Genomic DNA, 23,081 nt, shown 5'->3' with positions numbered 1-23,081 from the left:
GTTTTAGGTATGCAAAGTCTTAACAAACAAAAATTTTTTTATGAGCGTTGTTGTAAGTGTTTGTGCCATATTTTGATGCTTGATGACTGATATTGGGGGCTCCCATTTAAAGCACTGTGGCTCAATGTCAGCCATTTTCACAGTCATGATGGATGACAGAGTTCCATTCAGAGCCAACGTGTTCCTGGTCTTGGTTTTATTGAGCCCCACCATGGAAAAAACCCTCTCTTCATCAGCATTTCAGCATTTCAGCATTGGCAGAACTAATACCAGTTTGGCAATTGTAGATAGCCTTGGGAACCTGCTCATACCGGTCACCTTTGAAAAGAATTAACCACGGAAGCCTAATTACACTCCTACATATTTTTAACTTTTCATTAAGTTGCTCATGTCAAAGGGTGTGCTGAATATTTAGGCCTACTACTCCAACGAACAGGTATTGGTCTTTTACAAGGAGTAGGAAAACTATAGTAACTAACAAAAGATTAAAATAAATGAAGATATGACCTGCTGATGATCCTGACGGTTCTCTTCCACCTCCAGCTCGTCTACAACTTCTGCACGCATTCAGAGCATAATAGGTTATGTCCGCTGTGCATTCATGGGACGCGTGCTTGCAGCTTAAAGCTATTTCACACCCGGCAACAAGAAATTATGTTTTCTGATTGGCTGAGAAATTCTATTTTGTGATTTTCCGATGGGTTGCTAAATCAAGACAGCTGTACCAGAGCTATAGTTCTGAGCTGTACGAGCGCACCTGCCATTGACTCGTATAGTATAGGCCATTATAATTTCTGTGCGACGAAGTTGATAATTTCTCAGCGTGAGAAATGGCATGTGTGGCGTGTGAGCGTGTGAACTTGTTGAAATGCGTGTGTCTCACGCTCATTGCGTGAGACTTGAGAGCCCTGATGCAGAGTATTGCACTGTTAGTTCAGAGCTGCCGTGTTGTTGTTGTTGTTGGGGGCTTTCTGGTCGATGCTCGCCTCTGCAGCACAGCTCATTTACTTCTTGCTCTGTGACCTTCGCCTATCTTTACACAGAATTTGCTACTGCTGCTGGTAACATGGTTTGTTATTGCGTATTTCCAAATTGCCATGTTGCACAAAACTGGCAGTAGCAAACTCCATGTAAAGATAGCGTACATCTATAGTGTGAGCCAAAGAGAAAAAAAATACCCAAATTTTGTCGTGTCGATTTAAGAATTGTGTGTTTTTATTTTTAGTTATAAAAATTAAAGCTCAAATGTAAATTAATTTAAATACTTATTCACTTGTTGATTACAATTGAAAATTCAAATCCGACTCAAATCAACTTGTGGTCGGAAGTTTCACTGTACAGACCGGAAGTGAAGGTCACGTCCTCTTGATTGACAGCTTGACAGTTAATTGTGGTTAGTAAGCGGCTAACCCACACAGGTCACGAGCCAAGTTTAAAATGTCTGACTGGGAGGAATATGAGGACAGCGCTGCTACCCAGAAGTCTGCCCCCAAATCTGCTCCGGCTGAATGGAAAGGCACAGTTGGTGATTGTCAGAAAGGAAACGCATATTTCGGCGTAAGAGAAGGAGCCTCGTTTGGAGCCAGAAGGGAGGATAGAACCAACCACAGCAGGGAGGTACTCGAGTTCAGGAGTCGGAGAGAAGGAAGATATATCACCGGAGGCCCTGAACGACAGACTTTTGTTGATGAAAAGTCGGACTCTTCCCCGTCTGTGACTATCACAGTGGAAAATTCGTCAGTTGGGAGAATAATTGGTGTGTTTTTAACTTTAAAGTAGGATTTCGCAAAAGCAAAGTCCACACACGTGGAGTGTTAGCTAAAATCAATCCTTCAAGCTAATTATGCTAAATTTGCGGAGTTTTGCTCACAGTTTGTTGCCTTCATGTAGACTCTGGCCTCTGCAGAGTTCTGTTAGCCGGTTCGTCTATGAAACTGGCACTTGCATATCTGAGTGCCCAATGTGTGTAGTATCCGTGCTTAGTGTTTTGTTTAAGCTTTGTGCATTTTATCCTGTTTAAAGGTCGCGGGGGAGCCAAAATTCGTGAACTTGAGGAAAGCAGTGGTGCAAGAATCAAGGCAAGTTTCCTCATATTTATCACAGTTAATCAGTTCAATATATATTTATTTTTTTACTAACAGTTTTGTTCTATGTTGACTGACTGACAGTATTGACAATGTTTGGGCTCTCAGGAGGTATTCTCATGCAATTGTTCTAGTTAGCTAATGTAACTTGGCCCTAAATTAAGATAAGCACATGTATGGTAATTATGAACAAGACAAGTTGAGATTAAAGCGATTTAGGAAAAGTCTCAGATCAGCTGAAACGCTGAGTGTATTTAAGTCCAGGTTGAATTGTGCTATACAAATAAACTTGCCTTGCCTTGTACTTGAGAGCTGTCCAACAGCCATGAATGCTTTACTTATTGAATGTCAGGACATATTAAGTTTTTTTTTTTTTTTTTTGGTTATTGTGTTTTTTTTTTGTTTTTTTAAAGATTAACAAGGGTGATTATGAAGGAGAGGTGGTCATCTTTGGATCCTTTGCTGCTCAACAAAAGGCCAAAGCGTTGATTGAAGACCTGGTGGCAGGTGGAAGCTCACGGTTTACTAATGGTATGGCATCTGTTTTTGTTAAAAGCGTTGACCTGGACCTTCTTTAAATGATTTTTAGATCGTTGGGCGGTCATAGGGACAATGACCTTTCATTCTGAATTCTGATCCAAACACAGGTCGCAACACAAAGTGTTGTGTGAACTTTTCATGCTGCCACAAAGCTCAGTAAACTACTGGAACAGACTTTATGGCTCATATATCAATGGGAACTGTTATTAATCAGGACTCTGCCAAATACATTAACAGTTCTACAAATGCAAACAAGAGATCAGATGAAAGTCTGTGAATTTTCCTTCTGTTGCGCTGAGGTGTGCATTTTTTTTTTGTTGTTGTTGTTTTTTGAATATGTAAGAATATTTGGCTTAATGTATGTGATTTCAGCTCCTTTTAATTTTTAGAAACGTGCCTTTCGAGCGTGCCAGCTTGTTTTTGGGAATCAGTGGGTTAACTTAAAGTGACCATCCGGGATTTTGGACACAGGACCTCATTTCCAAGTCAGCAAGGGTGTAAGAAATGTGTCCAGGTGTTTTTTTTTTTTTTTACATTCCATGCAGTCCTTGTGAAATCTCGTGTTCCTGTTGCTAAGCTAGCGCAAGTGAACGGCTTTGCTCTAGCCTGCCCCGAAAACACTCTAAACCTATTCATTTAACACTGAAAGCAACTCAATTATCATGGCAGGTTATCGATGCAAATATATGTGTTGATGGGGGCGTTTAGGAAGTTAACCAAACTTGTATTATATTTTATCACTATCACTATTTGATCACTATCAATCTCTCTTGCGGCTCCCTGTTGATGACAGTGTGGTTACATCACAACTGAAGACAGCGAGGTAAAATTGCGCTGACCCCGAGAAACTAGTCCCTCAACATTCTAAAATCCAGGCAGTGCTAGATCGGTTTTATTTCAAACCTCATTATATGAAGATAAACATTTACATTCGGAGCCTGGAATAATTACGGTTTTGTTTTGAATGTTGTTTAAACTGGAAAAGACTGTTTTTGGGACAGGCTAGAGCATAGCTGTTCACTTTCGCTAGCTTAGCAACAGGGATATGGGATTTCACAAGGACTGCATGGAATGCAAAAAAAAACATTCTGGACACATTTCTTACATCCTGGCTGACTTGGAAATGAGATCCTGTGTCGAAATTCCCGGATGGTCACTTTAAGATCAAGCTAAAACCTGAGCATTTATTGTAAAATTTCCCTCTGTTTATCTGGTGTGTCTTAACCCATTTAGGCCTAGAATGCCTGTGAAACCTATGGGCGATTTCAGAAAGACCTCCTAAAACCTGAAGTTTTTCTGGAAATTCAGCAATTACTAAATGATTGATTTCTCAGCCTCTGTAGCAGATAGAAACAAAATTCAAAAAGTATTTGTGAGCTTACACCTGTGGCTTTCTTTGGAAATTTAGTTCATTTACATACACCTTCACGAAAATAGAAAATGTAAAAAGTAAAGTGCAGGAACAGCACTATTTTCAATTAGAAAACAGCAATAAAATAAAATTTAATTTGATATTTAAATTATTTATCTATTTATTTTATCGACTTCGTACTGGCAGCACAAGAAGCACATACACATTCCAATAAACGTTTTCATCTCCTACACAGTTACGTATGACCACCTTGTCATCTTTGCTCGAGCTGGAGTCTGAAGTACCTGGTCACTGTATCTATTCGTCTCGGAAACGAGATGAGACCAAAGCTCCTCAGTAAAAACTATGATTAAATGCCTGCAACGGTGTGGCATCTGCAGGTAAACCGACTTTCACCCCTGGTGTGCGGTTGAAATCTCTCCGTCGATTACGGTGGTAATTCTCAGTCTTCCACTCACATTCAAACCCTTCAAAATCATCCTCAAAGACATGTGCTAGCCATAAATCTCCATCAATTGGGTCAGCACGTTCTTCAGCATCATCAAAGCCAAGAAACTCCTCACAATCGCTCCCGTCTGAAATGTATTCCCACTGAAAGTCCTCCATGCTTGGTTCGATGAAACTTAACTTTTTTTTTTTCTCGATGTAACTTAACTTCAAAACAATGACACGAGGAATATGACAACACTCTCACGTGTCTATTATAATGCATTTAAGTGCCGCAGAGGTCAATAATTGGTGCAAAACAACCTTAAACATGAAAAAAGACGTGTACACTTTCCCAGCCTTAAAGGTAGAAATGCGGCAACGCTTTCCCGGCCTCAATGGGTTAAAGGATGATGCATTTCTCATGTTGCCTCATGCTTGTTTGACGCTTGAGACCCACGCACCACATCATAGCTATGTAGAAAGGCATGTGAGTTACAGTTGGCACACCTAATAACCCGAAATGACTTGAGACTTCCGTTTCTGGTAACTGACAGATGATTGTTCTGCAGCTGAGCCAGGCTGTTTCTGGTGTATCATGTGGACTGTGCTGTCAAACTTTTTATGAGGCAAACATTTGCTTCACTTTCTGTTTTAAAGGCTGTGCGTTATTAACTACTCAGCTAAACAGGAATGATTAAAACAATCTCTTAGTAGATCAAATTAGGTTTAAAAATCATAAAAAAATTTAGCAGCATTCAGTCTGTGGGGATGGGTTTGCACTATACCACAATTGACAGATTGTGCTCAATTAAACCACAATAAGGGGTCAAACCCAGTTTAGTTCAACCAAAGCAAACTGATTAGTTGTAAAATCACAACTGCAGTCTCCAGATATGAAATATTTCCTCTTAATCTTTCATCTTCAAGCTTTTGCTGAGGATTCAGCAAAGATCTTGGCACACCAGTGAGGGAGGAAGTGACTCAGAACCAAGGTCAAAGCGGTCTATTGTGGCTGAAATCTGTTTAGTTTTAGCTGTCTCTGGTAAAAGTTTGGGAAACTACCAGGTGAACAATGAGCTGGGTAATGGGAATGATTCTCACTCTCTCTCTGTGGCACTACAAAAAAATCATTTTAGACCTGCCCTAAATCTCCTGAAATCCTGAAAAGCAGGGAAAATGTTTCTGTCCAATTCTCCAAAATGTTTTTTTCTTTTTCTTTTTTCCAAATTCTTTTTTTTTCTTTATTTCAAGAAATTGTATACAATGTCAGAGGAAAAGTAACATGAAAAATCCCCTCCCGCCACCCCTTTCCCAAAATAAACAGCAAAGCTGACCGTAGAACTGCAATATTCGCACACAAATAATATAAAGAGAAAAAAATAAATAATAATAAAAAAATCAATAATAACATAAATAACAACAGTACCATAAAAAAAATATTCAAAAACAAGGAAAAAAGACAAAACGAACAGGAAACTGATATAATATAGATTGAGAAGCAGATGGTTGTGTCAGTTGAAGCAGGGTGTTTATGGCAAGCTAATTTAAATCTTATGAAGATAATTGGGTGCTATTGTAAATTAAGTAAAACATCATGGAGTGCACTGATCTTCTCAGATTCTGGTAGAGGACGATACCGTGATGGGAGCACCGGAATGGCAAAGCAGAATGGCTCTGTCTGGTCTGCTGCAGAAATACAGGCTTCAACAGATGTCCCAGCCCTTCCAGCCATAGACTGGAACGACCTCCGGGAGAACAGGCTAAAATATCAAGAGCTCAAGTGGAAAGGTGGGGGCTTTAATGACTTGAATTGTCAGGTGACAGATCTTTAGACAGTGACATGATTTATTGTTGGATGACTATGGTTTTAATTAAATTAAATTAACAGTTAAAAAAAAGTGATCAACTTTATCTGTAATAGTGTTTGGGGAATTGAACAAATGCTGCTTTATCAGTTTGACCTGTTTTACTTGCGTGGTTTATGTTTAATAATTGGCTCCAGTTTAACATGGTTTATTGAATGCAAGGGTAATCCCCTCAAAGGTTCTTTTGATATGACACCAGTAGTTGATTTGTGAGTGGGTTGTATCTGTGACCTTAAACTACTTCTGATATTTGCATGTTTCTGCAGATCTCCCACCCATGAAGAAGAAGTTTTACACTGAGGCAGAGAGTGTGTCCATGCTCACACCCGAGGAAGTCAGTGAATGGAGGTAATAGTGACAGTGTTAGACTCCTAGAATATTATAGCAGGGTTATAGATTCAAAGGTTTGTTTTCTTATCTTTTATGTGAATGGCCTGACCGTTCAAGTCAAATGGGGTTTATCTGACAATAACAAGTACGTGATCATCGTGGTGTTTTGAAAGACGCCATCATCATCTCATTTATTGTTAGCTTTAAGAACCTGTTTTACTGGTAACTTCAGCTTCAGCTCACACTTAGAGTAACCTTATTTGTTCACATGGAGCTCTGTTTGTACAGAAAGCACCAGTAACTCCCAAATACCCAGCCAGATTAACGACAAACGCATGACAAACATCAGTATACTTTAGCACAAAACAGCATAGAGCACAGTAAAATAGTTGGAAACAAAAACATTCACAAAAATAAAGCACTGTAATTGATCAAGGTGGGAAGTGAGGGGTAAATAAACATAAATAATGATCAGGTTCTTTACGGACTCTGACATTAAGGACTGAAAGATGCAGGCACAAAGCTTGTCTTGGACCTACATATGAATATCCAAAACCTAAAGCCTGAGGGTAATTGACTCTGTTGGTTAGGCAATGTGTGTAAGAGTCTGAGGCTGTTTGTAGGCCTTTCGTTTTAATCGGTCTACTGTAGATTCTAATCCCAGTACAATTATTTTGCTGCCGATTATGATCTTATTCAGTGGGTTAAGCTTGCTGTGTAATAACTGATTCAGTGAAACACCTGGACTGTTTCAAGGTCAGGATGTGGAAAAACATTTGGTCCCTTTGTATAGCTCATGTAATTGTGGGCTTGTCAGAGCAGCTTCTATGACTCACTGCTGTTTATTTAAAGGTCCTGTTTGTAATACCCCATTGTCTGGATCCAATGTGCCATCTGTAGTCATCTCTGTCTTTGTCTTGCAGTGAACTGCTGTTTGGAATTGGCCACGTTACCCTTTCAAATGTTCTTGTTTATGTTGTATTTTTCCACAGGAAAGAGAATAACAATATCTTTGTGGATGACCTGAAGGAGGAGGGGGAAAAGAGGACCATTCCCAGTCCCTGTCGCACATTTCTGGAGGCCTTTGAGCTTTATCCAGAGATTATGGAAAATATTGACCGTGTTGGCTTTACCAAACCAACCCCTATCCAGGTATGAACTCAGCACATGGACAAAAACTAAGGGGGGGGTTGCTCACTTAATTAAAGCTGCGGTCGGCAACTTTTTTTTTAGTCATATTAGCTTGAACTGCCATGGGATTCTGGAAGTAGAATATTAAATGGGCTGTTTAGAAAAAATAACGAAATCTGTAGCTCCCTCTGAAGCCTGTAATCATGCTTGCAAAAACCGAGCGCTCCCGGCTGTTTTTAACCAATCAAGTTAGGGTGGAGGAATCCTACCTGTCAATCACAGCTTGTGCACACGCTGCTGAGCGTGAGTCTGCCCCAGCTTGTGTGCGCTCACACTGGTGTGAACTCACGTGCACAACCTCGTCCACAGAGGGGGAGGGGTTTGGGGGGCGATTCGGAGCTTGTTAGAGGTTGGGGGAGGGACCTGAAAGTTGTATCAGTTCGAATTTTCTGACTTTAGACTCGCAATTTTGAAAACCTGCTGACTGCAGCTTTAAAGGACTGATAGAATTGATCAAAATTTATCTTAAATATTCCCTTTTAAAAAGCAGGTTTATACCATTTAAACAGTGGCGGTTGGTCAATAGAGGGCGCTAGAGCGCCGCCCCTCCCGTGAATCAACCATAACAAATATGAAATTAATTATACATTTGTACATTGCGTTTTTACTCGTGCAGTGGTGTGATAGACTCTGCTGTAGGCTACATGCCACTGCCAGCAACCATTAAATGCTTTCGACTTTAAGCTAGGCTTGCTATTTGCTACTCCGGTAACACTGGAGTCTATGAGAGCTAGCAAACTTTTTTACCGCGAACAAGCAGAAGCAGCTTTTCATTGGCGCATGAAAAATTGATTCTAGTTCGCATCTCTGTGCGCCCAGACCAATGGCAGAGTTTTCCATATTTTTAATCTTAACGTGATTGGACAATTCATCGAATCAATCACGTCCATCAAGCAAGCATCCGAGGAAGCGCCGGGCTCTCGGGGAAGAAGACCACAGACAGTAGGATTGCTGCAGAGGTGAGTCTCTGTTGTAGAAATTAGTTGTTGTCCATTTTTCAGTGCAGTCAAGTCAGCTTTATTTATATAGCACATTTAAAAACATCAGAATTGATCCAGTCTTCTATATTAGTCCTCAAAACATTAGACACACCTACCTTTTAATGTGGTCTTTGTTTTTCCTGAATATTTGTACATTTTGCAATAGAATAGGAAATTCAGAACCATCATCCCTCCCTACTATTATGTTGTGGTTATGGTATAACATGTGGTCTATTCTAATTACAGTAGCCTATATTTCTTTATCTATTCTGTCCCAAAACTCTTTATTTAAGGTCAACAATATCCAAAGTATCTCTCTAATTGTATTAATACTTGAACAATGGTCTAGTTTAGGTGGTTTTTAGAATTTGTGTGTTGTGTTCTGATTGTGAGGTGCTATTTGACCCATCACGCGCAACTGCGCCCCCCCAACAAATTGAATCACCAGCCGCCACTGCATTTAAATATAATTTTATAAAAATTTTCTCACCAGAGTGGCACATCTGTGCAGTTATATTTTTGAGTGTATTGTGGGAGACAGTGCTTAAAGTCTTCCGGCACCATGCCGGATCTCCGGCGTGTGTCGTTTGACTGCGATTCAAAATAAATAAACATTAAAACTGTTGATGCGGGATTTTCAAGCCCCACCGAGTGGTCTTGAATGCAGCATCCAGGCCGGCGTTTGTTTCACCAAAATCCAATGATGGAGGAAAAATTCATGAAGCCAGGGGAAGACGTCCTAACTGAAAAAGGCATTAAAAATAAATGGCGTTGATAGATGAAAGGGGCGGAGACGGCAAGCCTTTTGGTAGCTGGTGCCAAAAATTAAGAGAGCCAGGTGCTTGTTTTTGTGTGCTGTGCGCGAAGAAGCTAATATGCTACTAGCAGCAAAAGAGTTCTTCGCTGGGGTCATGAAGGCGCCAATGACAGATCGTATTTGTGAGTTGAAAATACGTTTGCGCATTCATTGCGGGACACGATTTGTCATTCAGGATCGCTCAACCGCTGGTAGATCTCTGTAAAAAAATAAATAAATAAATGAATAGCGGTTGATAAAACTGCTTTGACGAAACTGTCTGTTTCCAACTAGCACGCCAGTTATATGAACACCCATGGCATAGCACCAGCGTTCAAGAAACACCTGTCTGATGAGCTCAAACGGTGTATGTTTTCTTTAAATGTTGATGAAGCCATCAGCCAGAATATGGACAAAATTCTAAATGTACTACTTCGCTTTTTATATATATATATATATATATATATATATATATATATATTTTTTTTTTTTTTTCAGGTCTTTTTATGCCTTTAATGATGGGACAGTTGGAGAGAGAAAGGAATGCAAGGGGCAGAGAGAGAGGGGAGACATGCAGCAAAGGGCCGCTCGGTGCGGGACTCGAACCGGGGCCAGCTGCCGCGAGGACTATAGCCTCTATACATTAGGTGGCTGCTTAACCCACTACGCCACCGACCACCCCCTACTTCGCTATTTTGATGATGATGCGGCCAAAGTCGTAGCACAACCTCTGGCAAGCAGGAAAGTTAATATTGGCAATGCTTCAGCTCTTATGATGGAAATAAAAGATGTCCTGCAGTGTTACGATCTCTAGTGGAATCAAGTAACCAGTATTCTATTGGTTCCCCCCCATAGATTCGTCAGTGAATTCTGCTGGAAACTTTTGAATCACTTCCTGGTTGCAACACAGTTGCCACATCTGACTACTTGGTGTATGTGCCTCCTGTTGCTATAAAAGACAAATCCCCCAAATAAAATGAATTGTGTAGGTACACTTACACAGCGGCTCTACTACAGAAACTGGCAAAAAGTAAAGGTCTTATCCTGTATGATGCATGGTTTCCATCCTTAAGGAGACCAGCAACGGGACATGATCATAGATTGACAGATTTATTCGACTCGCAGTCTCGGAGGGAAATACTCATCCCCATTTCTCACAGGCCACTTAACTAATGAATACTCTGAGACTGAATTGGTATGTTTTTTTTTTTTTTTTTTTAGACCTGTCTTTGTCTCGGCAGCTCTTTCTCCTGAGATTTGGCAATAATAATTTAACTCATATTATTCTACAGTTTGACCCTAAAACATTAGCCTCTACTATCAACTCATGAACCAACTTACCGTAACTCTGATAAACTAATAAAAATATACTAAACTTGACCTTTATCCATCCACTCAGTGTTCACAACCTTTTAAAACTATGATCCCTCAGGACAGTGGTTCCAACCTTTTTTTTTGTCTTGTGTACCCCCTGAGCGTTTGTTATACCATGAGTACCCCCTCACTCATACATGTTGATGATTCTCCAAAAGTAGAACGGAACACAACTGATAATTAAATGAAAATAGTTTTTATTTCATCTCCTTAATTTGAACATTTAATTCTGATGCATTTTCTTTTTTAACTCAAATTAAACATTGAAATAAATAATGTTGCTTTAAAAATAATTAAGTAATATAAATAAATACATAAAAAAACAAAATCATAATAAATAATATACCTGCCTTTTGTTATATATATATATATATATATATATATATATATATAACTCTTGTAACATTTACCACAAAAATGTCCCCTTTAAACAGGCATTTAAACTTTTAAAAAGCAGGAACAAAACACAAAAGAAATGGCTACCTGCAGGTAAATATGAATAAATGGCTGAAACGTCCAGTTGCTCCGGATTCAGGAGAGGGTTCAGAGGAGCCCGCCGAGAAAGAGGCCAAACCTAAACCAAGGCAGTACAGTGAAAACTCACAGGTTATTGTCTCGTCGGGGAAACTAGTTGTAGCGCACATGTACCATTTTATTGACGGGCTTGTGAAGTGACTGAGAATATTTACTCATCCTGGAAATAAATTATTAAATGTTTCCACGTACCCCTGGTAGAGAATCCCTGCCTTAGGAGACCAGAAGTCGATACCATCTTTTTTACCATAAATTTGAAATTCACCATCACGTTGCTGTTATATTAATTGTATGTGTGGCTGTGGGCATTCCCCGTAACTTACAAAGATTTGGAAACACCCACATAGTGACGTCCTTTTTGGGAAACTTAAAAAAAAAAAAAAAAAAATTGTTTCTTTTTATATATTTTTTTCAATCAGCAGTCTTTCCAAAAAGGCAGAAATGAAAGTGCATGAAATATGTTGATCTATGTGGAAAAAAAAAATTTTATTCATTGAGAATCTCTAGGACTCGGCTTACTTATCATTTATGGTGAATGAGTGATGGTGAATCACCATAAAAGGGCAGCTATCACTTCTCCCTCAGTGGGATTTTACACATTCTAACTTCTGATTCATGACTTCATGATGAGCTCTTCCATATTAGCAGTAAAGCACTTACCATGCAGTACAAGGAAAAACATCCCATCACATTTTTGTTACCATAAACGTGGATCTCATCTCATCACATCGCAGGAGGATGGCTTTAGGTGGTGTCAGTGGCAGGAATGAAATACTTTTCCATCTTGCATAATAGAAGCTAAAATGTTAAAAACAAAAATGCAGACCTCTATTTGCAACCCAGGTGTCAGTTTTTGTTAGAGTTAGAAATATCTAACTTGCTTAACTCACACTTGGTTTGCTCCTCAGTAGTTATTTGTACTCATATTGTCATTTTAATAGATTGGGAACTTCAGGATATCTTTCTGTTGCCCTCTCTTGTAAGTCACTTTGGATAAAAGCGTCTGCTAAATGATGATATGTACATGTTTAAACTTGAATGAGGAGTGCCTGGCAAGTTTTGAATGTTTTCCTTAGCTCTTCCTAAGGTGGAGGTGTTGCTCTGCGTACCCATGTTGATTAAAGAATTCAAGCTACTGTGCTCCAAAGGGAAACGAAACCGCTTTCTCACTCTCTTATTCTTAACTTTCAGTTCTCTAAAACAGGCTTGGTCAAATTGAATGGAACATTACTGGCATATGCTTTCAAATAGCTGCACAGCCAGTTCTGCATCTCTGCTTTCGTCCAAATGGCATGTGTGAACGAAACATGTGGTTTAACTGATATCTGTACCTGCGTCTTTTTTCAAGATTTTGATCCTGTCGTTTGTATTCCATTTGAATGTAAGACTACTGTCACAAATACAGTTTTAAAAGCAAAAACTCACATTTCAACTTATCTAGTCCATTACTTCAATTTGTCCCACTATTTTTATAAACATTCCAGCAGTATTTTCTTGGTTTTGTTACGGTGCTGGTTGTGGTTTGATATAGCTATCGTTGGTGTAAGTGTGTGGTGTCCTTTTTTAATTGTTCCTCCATCAGTCTCAGGCTTGGCCAGTCTCACTCAGCGGTGAAGACCTGATAGCGATCGCTCAGACGGGAACAGGGAAAACATTGGCCTACCTGCTGCCAGGGTTCATCCATATGGATGGACAGCTTGTGTGAGTACAGGACTTTTTTTTTTTTCACTTTTCAACCTATTCATATTTTTATTTATTTTTTCCCGTTCCTTTTAAAAGTGGGCACCTTGAGTAGTTGTCTGTCTACAAAGCCTTTCTCTGAATATGTCCTTGCTTCATTACTAGACCTCGAGCTGAGAGGGGTGGTCCAGGCATGTTGGTGCTGACACCTACCAGAGAGTTGGCCCTACAGATTGAAACGGAGTGCAGCAAGTACCAATATAAAGGATACAAGAGGTAATAAGTGCTAAGAATAAGCTTCTATTCAGCAATTGATTGACATGATGTGACTTCTCCCTCTGCTTCTTCTCTCAGTGTCTGTATCTATGGCGGAGGTGACCGGAGAAAGCAGATCAACGCGGTGAAGAGCGGTGTCGACATAGTGATTGCTACACCAGGCCGACTAAATGATCTACAGATGAATGAGCTCATCAATCTTCGTTCCATCACCTACTTGGTGATGTTTTTTGTGTCTTAAAGCTGTGGTTTCCATTTCATTTTCAAATTTTTTTTCTGAAACTTGTATTTTAAAAAGCTGTTAAATATCCTCTGTGCTTATTTTTGGAATAACTACATATTTTAGGTGACACAAAAGTCTTTTTATACTTTTTTTAGTCTTTTTTTTTGTTGTGTTAGAGAACAGATGTTTTCTTCTTCTTTTTCAACAACTGCTCTGATTGTTGGGAAAAGGTGCTGGATGAGGCTGACCGGATGCTCGATATGGGCTTCGAACCCCAGATTTTGAAAATTCTTCTGGACGTCCGTCCAGACCGACAGACTGTCATGACGAGGTACAAACGTCACAACACATGATTAAAGTCAAAGCTACGAGACACTAGTACACATCCAACCCCAGAGAGAAATGTAAGATGTAAACTTTGAGCGTTAAAACCGTCCAGTGTTATTAGTCGGCGTTCATTGACAGTTTGAATCACTGGAAACATGTCTTATCACAGTAGAAAAAACAGATTACTGTGGAAAAAGAGGTCATAAGTCCCTTTCGAACATGCACTCATTGACATTATTCAGAGAGTTAGTCTGAGTCTGAGTGTTAGCAGATGAGCTGCTGAGGTGGCTGTTAATTTGGCATATCATCTGCTTGTCAGAGGAATCCAATGCACAGCGTTAATAAATGTAATTACTGTGCAGATTCCTCTACTCTGAAGATTTCCTCAACACTTATTTTGTGCTACAGCCAAGTTTTTTTTTTTTTTTTTTTTTTCACATTTTATGTGCCAATTTAACAGTTACTGTTTATAAATGTAAATGCACAAAAATCCTTGTGAGTAACAAATGCGTTACAGGCTTTAATGTGAAAAAGAAATATTTTCAATTGTGCCCACTACCACGGCAGGCTTGCCTTGCTAATGTGAATTGTTATAGCAACATGACATATAATGAAATTCAGTTTCTGAAAGGACTTTGAATGGCGGTTATCAGAAAGGCATTTTGGCTCCTTCATCACTGTCGTAGGCCTGTCTAACTAATCCTAAGAGACCAGTTTCTCAGCGATCAAATTCTATGGCACTAACAGATTAAGAACCATTAATGTATTTCTGGTATGAAAAGGAAATGTATATAATCTGTGCTAGAATTTTGCTTGTTTGAGCCACATTTCTACACATTTCCATGGGGTGAAAGAAACTTTAATTTCAAACCTGACCTTATTTATGGTGAATGCCATTACTCCTCCATGCTTTTCAGATTTTCTCCAGGATGTTTCTAGTGTACTGTGGAGAAGTAAAAATGAACTTGTGTTTCCATTAACTCATGTTTCAGTGCTACCTGGCCCACAGGTGTGAGACGATTGTCCAAATCCTATCTAAAGAATCCCATGATGGTTTATGTGGGCACCCTCGACTTAGCAGTAAGGAGAAGTTGTCTTTATTTATTTATTTATTTTTATGTGTGTGGGTGTTAACCGTGGTATTAGTTATTTTTCTTGGAGATATTTTTCACGTTTAATTGACCACCAACTGAGATATTCCCTCCGTTCTGATACAAAACAAAAATGTGCCTCACAAAAAGGCAGTCGCTTTTCTGACTGCTGTTGTTTCTATGTTTCTTTTTGTTTCAGACCGTTAACACAGTGCAGCAGACTGTGCTGATCGTTCGTGAAGAGGAGAAAAAGGCCTATGTGTTTGACTTCATCAGAAGCATGCTGCCCCTGGATAAAGTCCTCATATTTGTTGGCAAGAAGCTTATGTGAGTGGGGAGTTAGTCACAGGTTGTAAACAAGAGCGTTTATTTTTAGCCCTGACCTACAGTTACTGTGAAATACGAATTAAACCTGCATACATCAGAAGCACCACTTACACTTATGGATGTGTCTGCTTATGTCCCCATTTACAATGCAAAAATCAGGGCCGATGACCTGGCGAGTGACATGTGTCTGCAAGGCCTGGCTGTGCAGTGTCTCCATGGTGACCATGAACAATGTGACCGTGAAGAAGCTCTCAGGGACTTTAAAGAGAGTATGTAGCAAGTTTTTAGAATAAGATGTGCACACTTCTTAAAGTGGAAATGCTGTTTTTTGAGGTGCTCTTACAATATCATAGCTTACATGCCAATACAGTCATAGGCTCAAAGGTCAAAGTGACCTTAGAAGGAGTGCTCTGTGTTTTCCAGGTCGAGTCCGCATCCTGGTTGCCACAGATTTGGCATCTCGAGGGCTGGATGTCCACGACATAACGCATGTCTATAATTACGACTTCCCACGGAACATAGAGGAGTACGTCCATCGTGTGGGCCGCACAGGCCGAGCAGGGTGAGAGTTTCTGTGTAGGTTTGCACGCATGCTTAAAAGGTGGCTGTTCTTGGGTTAGTTTCTGATGCTGATGCCTATGTATCCCAGACGATCAGGTGCTGCTGTGACCCTGGTAACAAGAGAAAACTGGAGGATGGCCCCAGAGCTGATTCCCATCTTGGAGCGAGCAGGACAAGTTAGCAAACACACATCATGTGTCGTTATGAAATTCAAAATATCTGGAATTCATAGTATATTCTCATTACACAGCAGACTTGTTACCACATGGAGCACAGTCACAAAATGGTTTGCTTGGTGATAGATAACACTCATTGACCACATCTGGAACGAATTTGAGCAAATTAAAATGCATCTTGTTGCAGGAAGTCCCCGATGAGCTAGTACTCATGGCAGAAAGATACGCAAAGCACAAGAGAGAGAAAGAGTTGTGCAATCCAAGGGGGGCACAGGGACGAGGAGGAGGAGGAGGAGGAGGAGGAGGTGGAGGAGGAGGATGGGGAAGGAGAGACGGTGGAGGTAGAGGCAGCAGGGATGGAGGCCAAAACTGGGGCTTCTAGTCCACATAACACAAGGTAACCTACACTTGTATACAGAAAGACGGTCAGCTAACATCAATAGTCAATAATTAAGTCACTTTTGTCTGGTATTTTGATGAATTATCATTTGGAAATTATTTATCTATTTATTTTTTCCAACAGGATGGATAAAGGTCTGATTTGAGGATTTGAAAGTATAACTTGAGCTTTTTTTCCTCCGAGTTTATTTTCTGGATTGTCAGTCATTATTATCATTTGGTTGGCAGTTACTTGTTGTTGTTTTGTTTTTTTAATTAAAGTTCAAGTGTTTTTCTCTGTCTGTAACTCATCAACCTCATTTATGTAAGATTGAACATTTTGTTTTGTATTTCCTTGATTTGAGGCAGAAAATCTGCCAAATAAATTCTCATTTTAAAGAGACTTGCCTTCCTTCTTTCTCTCCTTGTATCTTTAAATATGAGCTGTAAGATTATTAGTTAAGCTGTAAGATTTCTTTAAACCTTCTTCGCACCTCCTCCTTACCTGCAGAAGAAATTGCCTGGACAATAAAAGAGGTAAATGTTTTAAATTAATTAACATTTTCACAGTTAAACTTTTGTCAGTTCAATGAAAAACGTTTTTTCTTTTTTTCCCCTCAGGGAGTGATTTTCTGCATCCAGATCATCTGTTTTAACAAGTTCTGAAGAAGGAAATAAAAACACTCCATAATACAGCTGTAAGTTTCTGTAAAAATCTAAATGTAGAGGATGTGATTAAAGCTGCGGTCGGCAACTTTTTTTTTTAGTCATATTAGCTTGAACTGTCATGGGATTCTGGAAGTAGAATATTAAATAGGCTGTTTAGGAAAAATAACGAAATCTGCAGCTCCCTCTGAAACCTGTAATCATGCTTGCAAAAACCGAGCGCTCCCGGCTGTTTTTAACCAATCGAGTTAGGGGGGAGGAATCCTACCTGTCAATCACAGCTTGTGCACACGCTGCTGAGCGTGAGTCTGCCCCAGCTTGTGTGCGCTCACACTGGTGTGAACTCACGTGCACAACCTCGTCCACAGAGGGGGAGGGGGGGCGATTTGGAGCTTGTTAGAGGTTGGGGGAGGGACCTGAAAGTTGTATCAGTTCGAATTTTCCGACTTTAGACTCGGAATTTTGAAAACCTGCCGACTGCAGCTTTAAAGACATTAAATGTTGGGAAGTTGAACTTTGAAGGCACACGTCTTATTATATTTGACTATAAGACACATACCGCTGTTTTAGACCGTTTTATCATGTATGAATTCTTCACATTCTTATAAAACAAATTGATGGAAATTCTTGTGAAACGTCTGTTGTTTCATTTCTTATGACGGGCATCTAGTTGCAAATAAAATGAACCGCTTGTTCAGTTCAAATCAGTTTTATTTCTAAAGCACCAAATAACAACACACATCACCTCAAGGTACCTCAAAGATACAGTCCAATTCAAGTCTATTAGAATCCAAGTCACTGTAATAGTCATAATCAAATCATTAAAATCTAAATGGGTCCAATTCATACGATGGCAATTAAAAAGAAAAAGTTGCTTCCACTCAGTTGTCTATGAGCTGAAACGAATGGAACTGGTGTTTCTTAATGAACGTTGCCTTTTATGGTCTTTTACAGATCGGATTACATGTGCTGAATCTGCACTCCCCGTCTGTGTGATTGCCCACAGCCTCAGTACCAGGTGAGGTGCACGGCAAAGTTAACACGGCGAGACCTGCTAGCAATGTTTCCTTTTAGTAGAAAAAAAAAACAATCAACAAAATCAAGAGAATTTTTCTTTGGTTTAGATTACTGTATATCTAAAACCAATTTAAATATATAATTTATTTAAATATAAACGTAAATAATTTCCCTTATGGATGGATGAAGTATGTTATTAATTATATGAAACTTTGAATACAATGATGATACAAATGTAAAAGCCAGTTTTGGGCAATGAAAATAAAGACATTGTTTATCCAACCATTATCTTCTGAAGTCGGGGCAGTAAGAAAAAAAAAAAAGATGAAATTGTTCTAAATTGAAATGTCAACAGTGCTATAAAACCCTAGGTTTAGTTTCCCAGTTTTCACACTTCAAACGCCGTCGAGCAAACAGTTAAGGTGTGTTGTGCTGTTTTCTCTCAAAAATGGGAAAGCCATTTTCGCTTTCCTGCTTGATGCGCTCAGCCAGATGTTTGCACGTTTTCATGCCAGGACCAGAGAGCAGGTTCTGACTGGGGATGAAGAAGTTGAGGAGTTCACCTTTTTTCAGGTGGTCCTCAAAGTCCTGCAGGAGCAGCTGGAAGCAGTGGCTCAGCTCTGAGGCCCTCCAATCGTCGTCTTTAGTTCTGGAGCAGCAGGCGTGTAAGAGCGTGGTTTTGACATGGTAGGAGCAGAACTTGTTGAGTGAGGAGTCCTCTTCCTTTAATAGATGCAGAAGATACTTTAGGAGCTTCAGACAGTCCTTCCTGTGTGAAAAGAGTGAGAAATGGACCGTTATGAAGGAGTCACAAATAAACAGCTTACCTAAAGACCAATTGTGGAGACTGGAAATGATTTGGCTTAATTAAATAATATTATATTAACGCCAAATGGGTAACTCTACTGCTGCAGAATAAATTATTAAAGATGTGCTATTGTTATAGATGGATAACGATATAAAAAAAAAAATCATTCACACAAGTGAACAATAGACAAATGTGTTGAATTTCTTTTAGTTACAAAAATCTCAACTGCAACCAAGTTTGTTAAAAAAAAATCTGGCATAATTTTCTATAAGGTCATGTGTGTAATCATTCTCCACACACAGGATGTAGTGTTATAATCATTTATATATGCAATCTTTAACTAGGTTTATAAAGCAGTGGACATAGTGTTACAAATATTCTTTATATACCTTAATGCCAAGTAACATGTGTCTGAAATAAGAATCTGATTATATTTAGCTGATTTATTAAAAAAAAAAAAAAAAAACTTATTGTAACAGACTATAAAGTCTTAGTTTTGAAATGTAATAAAGTCATCAATAATACATTACCGTATATACAATATCAAAGTATGCAGTTTGGAAACCTGTATAATATTATGATGCAGTATGAGGACTCGTAAGCTGTGTTTTTTGTAAGGTTGTTTAAATCTAACCTGCAGCAACTGGCGCCGCCTTTTTCACAGCACGTCTTAGCGGATCCGTGATTCTTCAGAATGGCCTTCTCGATATGAGAAAATGAGACCCGCCAAGCCTCTGTGTGTTAGAGAAGACAACAGTTCATGACGGTGGTAGCTTGAAGCATCTGTTGCTCGATTAATGGGGGAAAATCATTTGAAAGGTAGACATTTCCAGACTACCTTTTTATAGCCTTTAGAATTCAGTTTGCTCTTTATGCTCCATCCTTTATGTCTTAGAGTTTCTATGTACCATAATTCATTCAATTTCAAGTCATTGTCTTATTTGGGTTCAGCTGTTGAGAGAAGACAGACTTACCTTTAGCAAGGACCCCATCAATTTCCACTTGGCCACTGCCTTCATATTTTGGGACAAGATAATACGGCTCTTGTCTGTGCTCCTTCCTTACTTTAGCTCCAAGCCACTCTTGTATTTTAAGGCCCTCTTGAGTAAAAGATGGCCAGCTTGATTTCACCTTAAGACAGAGGACAACATCCAGGGAAATTTTGACTGGTTCTTTTGTAGTGATCAAGGTCACTGCAGGGCAGCCTTTTTTCTTTCTTTCCATCTTCCATTCTGAAATGACAAACAAAAAAACCTCAATCTTAATTAATCATGAATCATATTTACAGCCCACGTTGCCCATAGTGCATGCAGTGCCAAAGTATTGTCAAATTTTTCATCTAAAGATGGAGTTTTATTAAAAGCAGTCATTATAAATGAACTTTGGCACCGACCTGTAAAGTTCTTGACACATTTCTTCACTTCCTCCCTGAACTCGTTGAGCATTTCACTGGCACATAAAATGTCTTCCCTCTGGAATTTCCTGAGGGGATTCTTTTCACGTTTTAGTGCCACGCTGTAAAAGGCGCCATCATTTCTGAATGGTTCAATCTGAACTCGATCCACCGGCATGGCCAGCATGACGTCAAACTCATCGGGGTGAGAAATCTGTGCACAAAAATATCAGAGGAACAAGTCTTAGCTGCATACTTGTACCAGATGGGGGCGCTTTCTGCACCATGAGCCACGTGGTGAGAAAACTCTAGAATGACTTACCTTTACATTTTCATAATAACTTCCAGTGTTAAGCGGTTCCTGAACGTCTTTAAAACATTCAGTCTTTTGTTTTAGATGCTTGATTATATGTGTTTTCATCTCATTTACAGCTCTAGCTGCATTGGATCTTTCTTCCATCTTAATCCTCAATTTGGATTGTAGAGTCGTTCTAAGAAGATCGTTCACTTTCTTTTTCTTTCCGTCCTCTGTGGAGTCCTCGGATGTCTGTGGCTGCAACACGGTTGTCATCTGTTTCGCTTTGGCAGCATTTATTTTAGCTTCAGTCATGGGTTTCTTTATCTGGTCAGGAAATTGTTCTTTCTGTGTCTTTGTGTCCTCAGTGAGGTGTGATTCTGCCTCACTGTGAGGGCTTTTATTTGGTTTTTTGATCTTCGGAGAACTCTTCACCAGGTGTGTTTTCCCGTCGGGGTGTGTGTTCAAAGTCTCGCCTGCAGATGTAGGGTTTGTAGAACAAGTTTTGGCTGCTCCGCTGCCTGCAGGCAACCCCTGCTGCTCGGTGAAATGGTTTGTGGTCTTTCCTTTTCTGGTTCTCTGTACACGTGGCTCCTCTTCAAGGTGGTTTTGCTTCTTCTGATCCTGTTTCTTTATAGTTTCATTCTGCTTTTCTTCTTTAGAGGCTGGACATCTCGGTGGAGATGCTCGTTTAATTGCTTTAGGTCGAGTTCCGCCTTTGGTAGGCTTTGAGTCAGGACTCTTTGCCTTGCGTGGTCTCCCTCTGCCACTCATGATGAAATGAGAGAAAAGAAACCGCTTGCTCAAAATTAAACTGAGACATACTTCATCTAACACGCCCCATACATTTTGGAAGACTCCTCCCTTGACCTTTTCTTGGGGACATTTTGTTTAATCATTTGAGTCAAAGCTGATTTATTCCTTAACCAATAGCTACATCTTGTGGATAAAAGTGTGTATTGTAAGGATTCTCTTAATTATCACATTTTAAGAGTCTCGTGGGTACAGCATCCAAGATGGCTGCGAGTTAGGGAGGCTCTTGTCCTGCACATGTTATTTTCGGAGTTGTTGGTGTAAAAACGCATACATTTAAGTAATCTAACGCTCACCCTGAGAACTTTAACTGCTCAAACAGAATACTCTCGGTCAAAGAAAGGGTTACAAGACATGGCGACATCGAAGTATTTCAAAAGCCCTCCGCGCCAGTCCACCCGGAAAAGCCCGGCGCATGAAGTTGACCTCGAGGCCACTGAAGCTCCCCTGACAACTATGAACACATCGGATAGGTTGGAAAAGCTAATGGAAGAAATTCCAAAGATGAATGATACGCCGCAGAAGGTTGCAACCGATGTTTCCTCTACTAAACAAACAACGGCTGAGCTGAATAACACGGTGACGGCCATGCAGGAGAGGCTGGGTGAGCCTGAGGTGCGTATCGCACACCTGGAGGAGACGACGCAGCAGCTGCCGAAGGACAAAGCGAGCAAGGATAAACAGATGGAACAATTATGGAACAGACTGCAAGCCCTTGAAAAACAAAGCAAACGAAACAATGTGAGGTTGCTCGGTCTAAAGGAAACCCTTGGTACAAATGGGACGCTGCTTGACTGTTCAAAAGATCCTGGCGGAGGGACTCGGCTTTGAAACTGGCGGGGAGATGGAGATAGAGAGGGCGCACAGGCAACTGGCACCGATGCCGAATACAGATCAGCCTCCAAGGCCGGTGCTGATTTGCTTTTTGAGGCAATCAGCGAGGGATACCGTGATCAATGCAGCCAAGGTAAAGCGAGGATTCGTTTGGTGAAAATGTCGCCTATCTGTGTTCCCGGACATGTCTAGAGAGCTGGCGCAGAAGAGGAAAGCGTTCACACCGGTGAAGCGCAAATTACACGAGCCTTCCCCGCTACGTTGCACTTTAAATGGAGAAGAAAAAGCGTGAGCTGCAACACTGTCGAAGCCGCGGAGAAAGTAATTAATGAGCAATGATGGGGAGGAGCTGTGGACTGAGATGGATGGGGAGAGGTGAGATGCTGCTCATACCAATGTAAGACTATGCGTTTTGTACTGGACTGAAGCGACCCCTGTGAAGGCCAATGAGAGGCTCCGGTTGAGTTTTAGCTTTTTTTTCAACTTTATGTGCAAGCCCAGTTTGCATTGTTATACTGTGGTTCTGTGTTATGTGTTCAAAAACAGGCAGGTACATGGTAGTGAGTGGTTATTATAAGGAGCCAAAAATGGTAACTTTTTCTATTATGAATGGTTACAGACAGACATTTAAAGCACAGAGTACTTATCTCACCTTTTGTTTCCTATTGATATTATTATCATTATTTAATTTTATTTTAGAATGGAAAGAAAAGCGTGACTA

At 40.0% G+C, this 23,081-nt stretch overlaps 2 protein-coding genes across 2 annotated transcripts; one reads left to right on the top strand and one right to left on the bottom strand.

The window, feature by feature from the left end:
- Positions 1-1,437: 1,437 nt before the first annotated feature.
- Positions 1,438-16,538, top strand: ddx43 (DEAD (Asp-Glu-Ala-Asp) box polypeptide 43). The gene is made up of 16 exons (XM_075485162.1): positions 1,438-1,756; positions 2,023-2,078; positions 2,498-2,615; positions 6,043-6,213; positions 6,557-6,638; positions 7,613-7,772; positions 13,078-13,196; positions 13,341-13,451; positions 13,530-13,671; positions 13,905-14,005; positions 14,994-15,081; positions 15,292-15,419; positions 15,579-15,688; positions 15,843-15,981; positions 16,069-16,156; positions 16,344-16,538. The coding sequence occupies exons 1-16, from the start codon at positions 1,438-1,440 to the stop codon at positions 16,536-16,538; spliced, it is 2,127 nt and encodes a 708-aa protein (XP_075341277.1).
- Positions 16,539-17,903: 1,365 nt separating this feature from the next.
- On the bottom strand, positions 17,904-21,500 carry cgasa (cyclic GMP-AMP synthase a). Its single transcript, XM_075485148.1, has 5 exons — positions 20,741-21,500; positions 20,419-20,632; positions 20,000-20,257; positions 19,660-19,759; positions 17,904-18,986 (listed from the first exon to the last, which is right to left on the bottom strand). The coding sequence occupies exons 1-5, from the start codon at positions 21,485-21,487 to the stop codon at positions 18,635-18,637; spliced, it is 1,671 nt and encodes a 556-aa protein (XP_075341263.1). The 5' UTR covers positions 21,488-21,500; the 3' UTR covers positions 17,904-18,634.
- Positions 21,501-23,081: the final 1,581 nt, after the last annotated feature.

This window comes from Odontesthes bonariensis, chromosome 2, assembly GCF_027942865.1.
Source record: "Odontesthes bonariensis isolate fOdoBon6 chromosome 2, fOdoBon6.hap1, whole genome shotgun sequence".
Lineage (NCBI taxonomy): Eukaryota > Metazoa > Chordata > Actinopteri > Atheriniformes > Atherinopsidae > Odontesthes > Odontesthes bonariensis.
The sequence above is the reverse complement of the archived record's forward strand: the minus strand, read 5'-3'. Positions and strand labels throughout refer to the sequence as shown.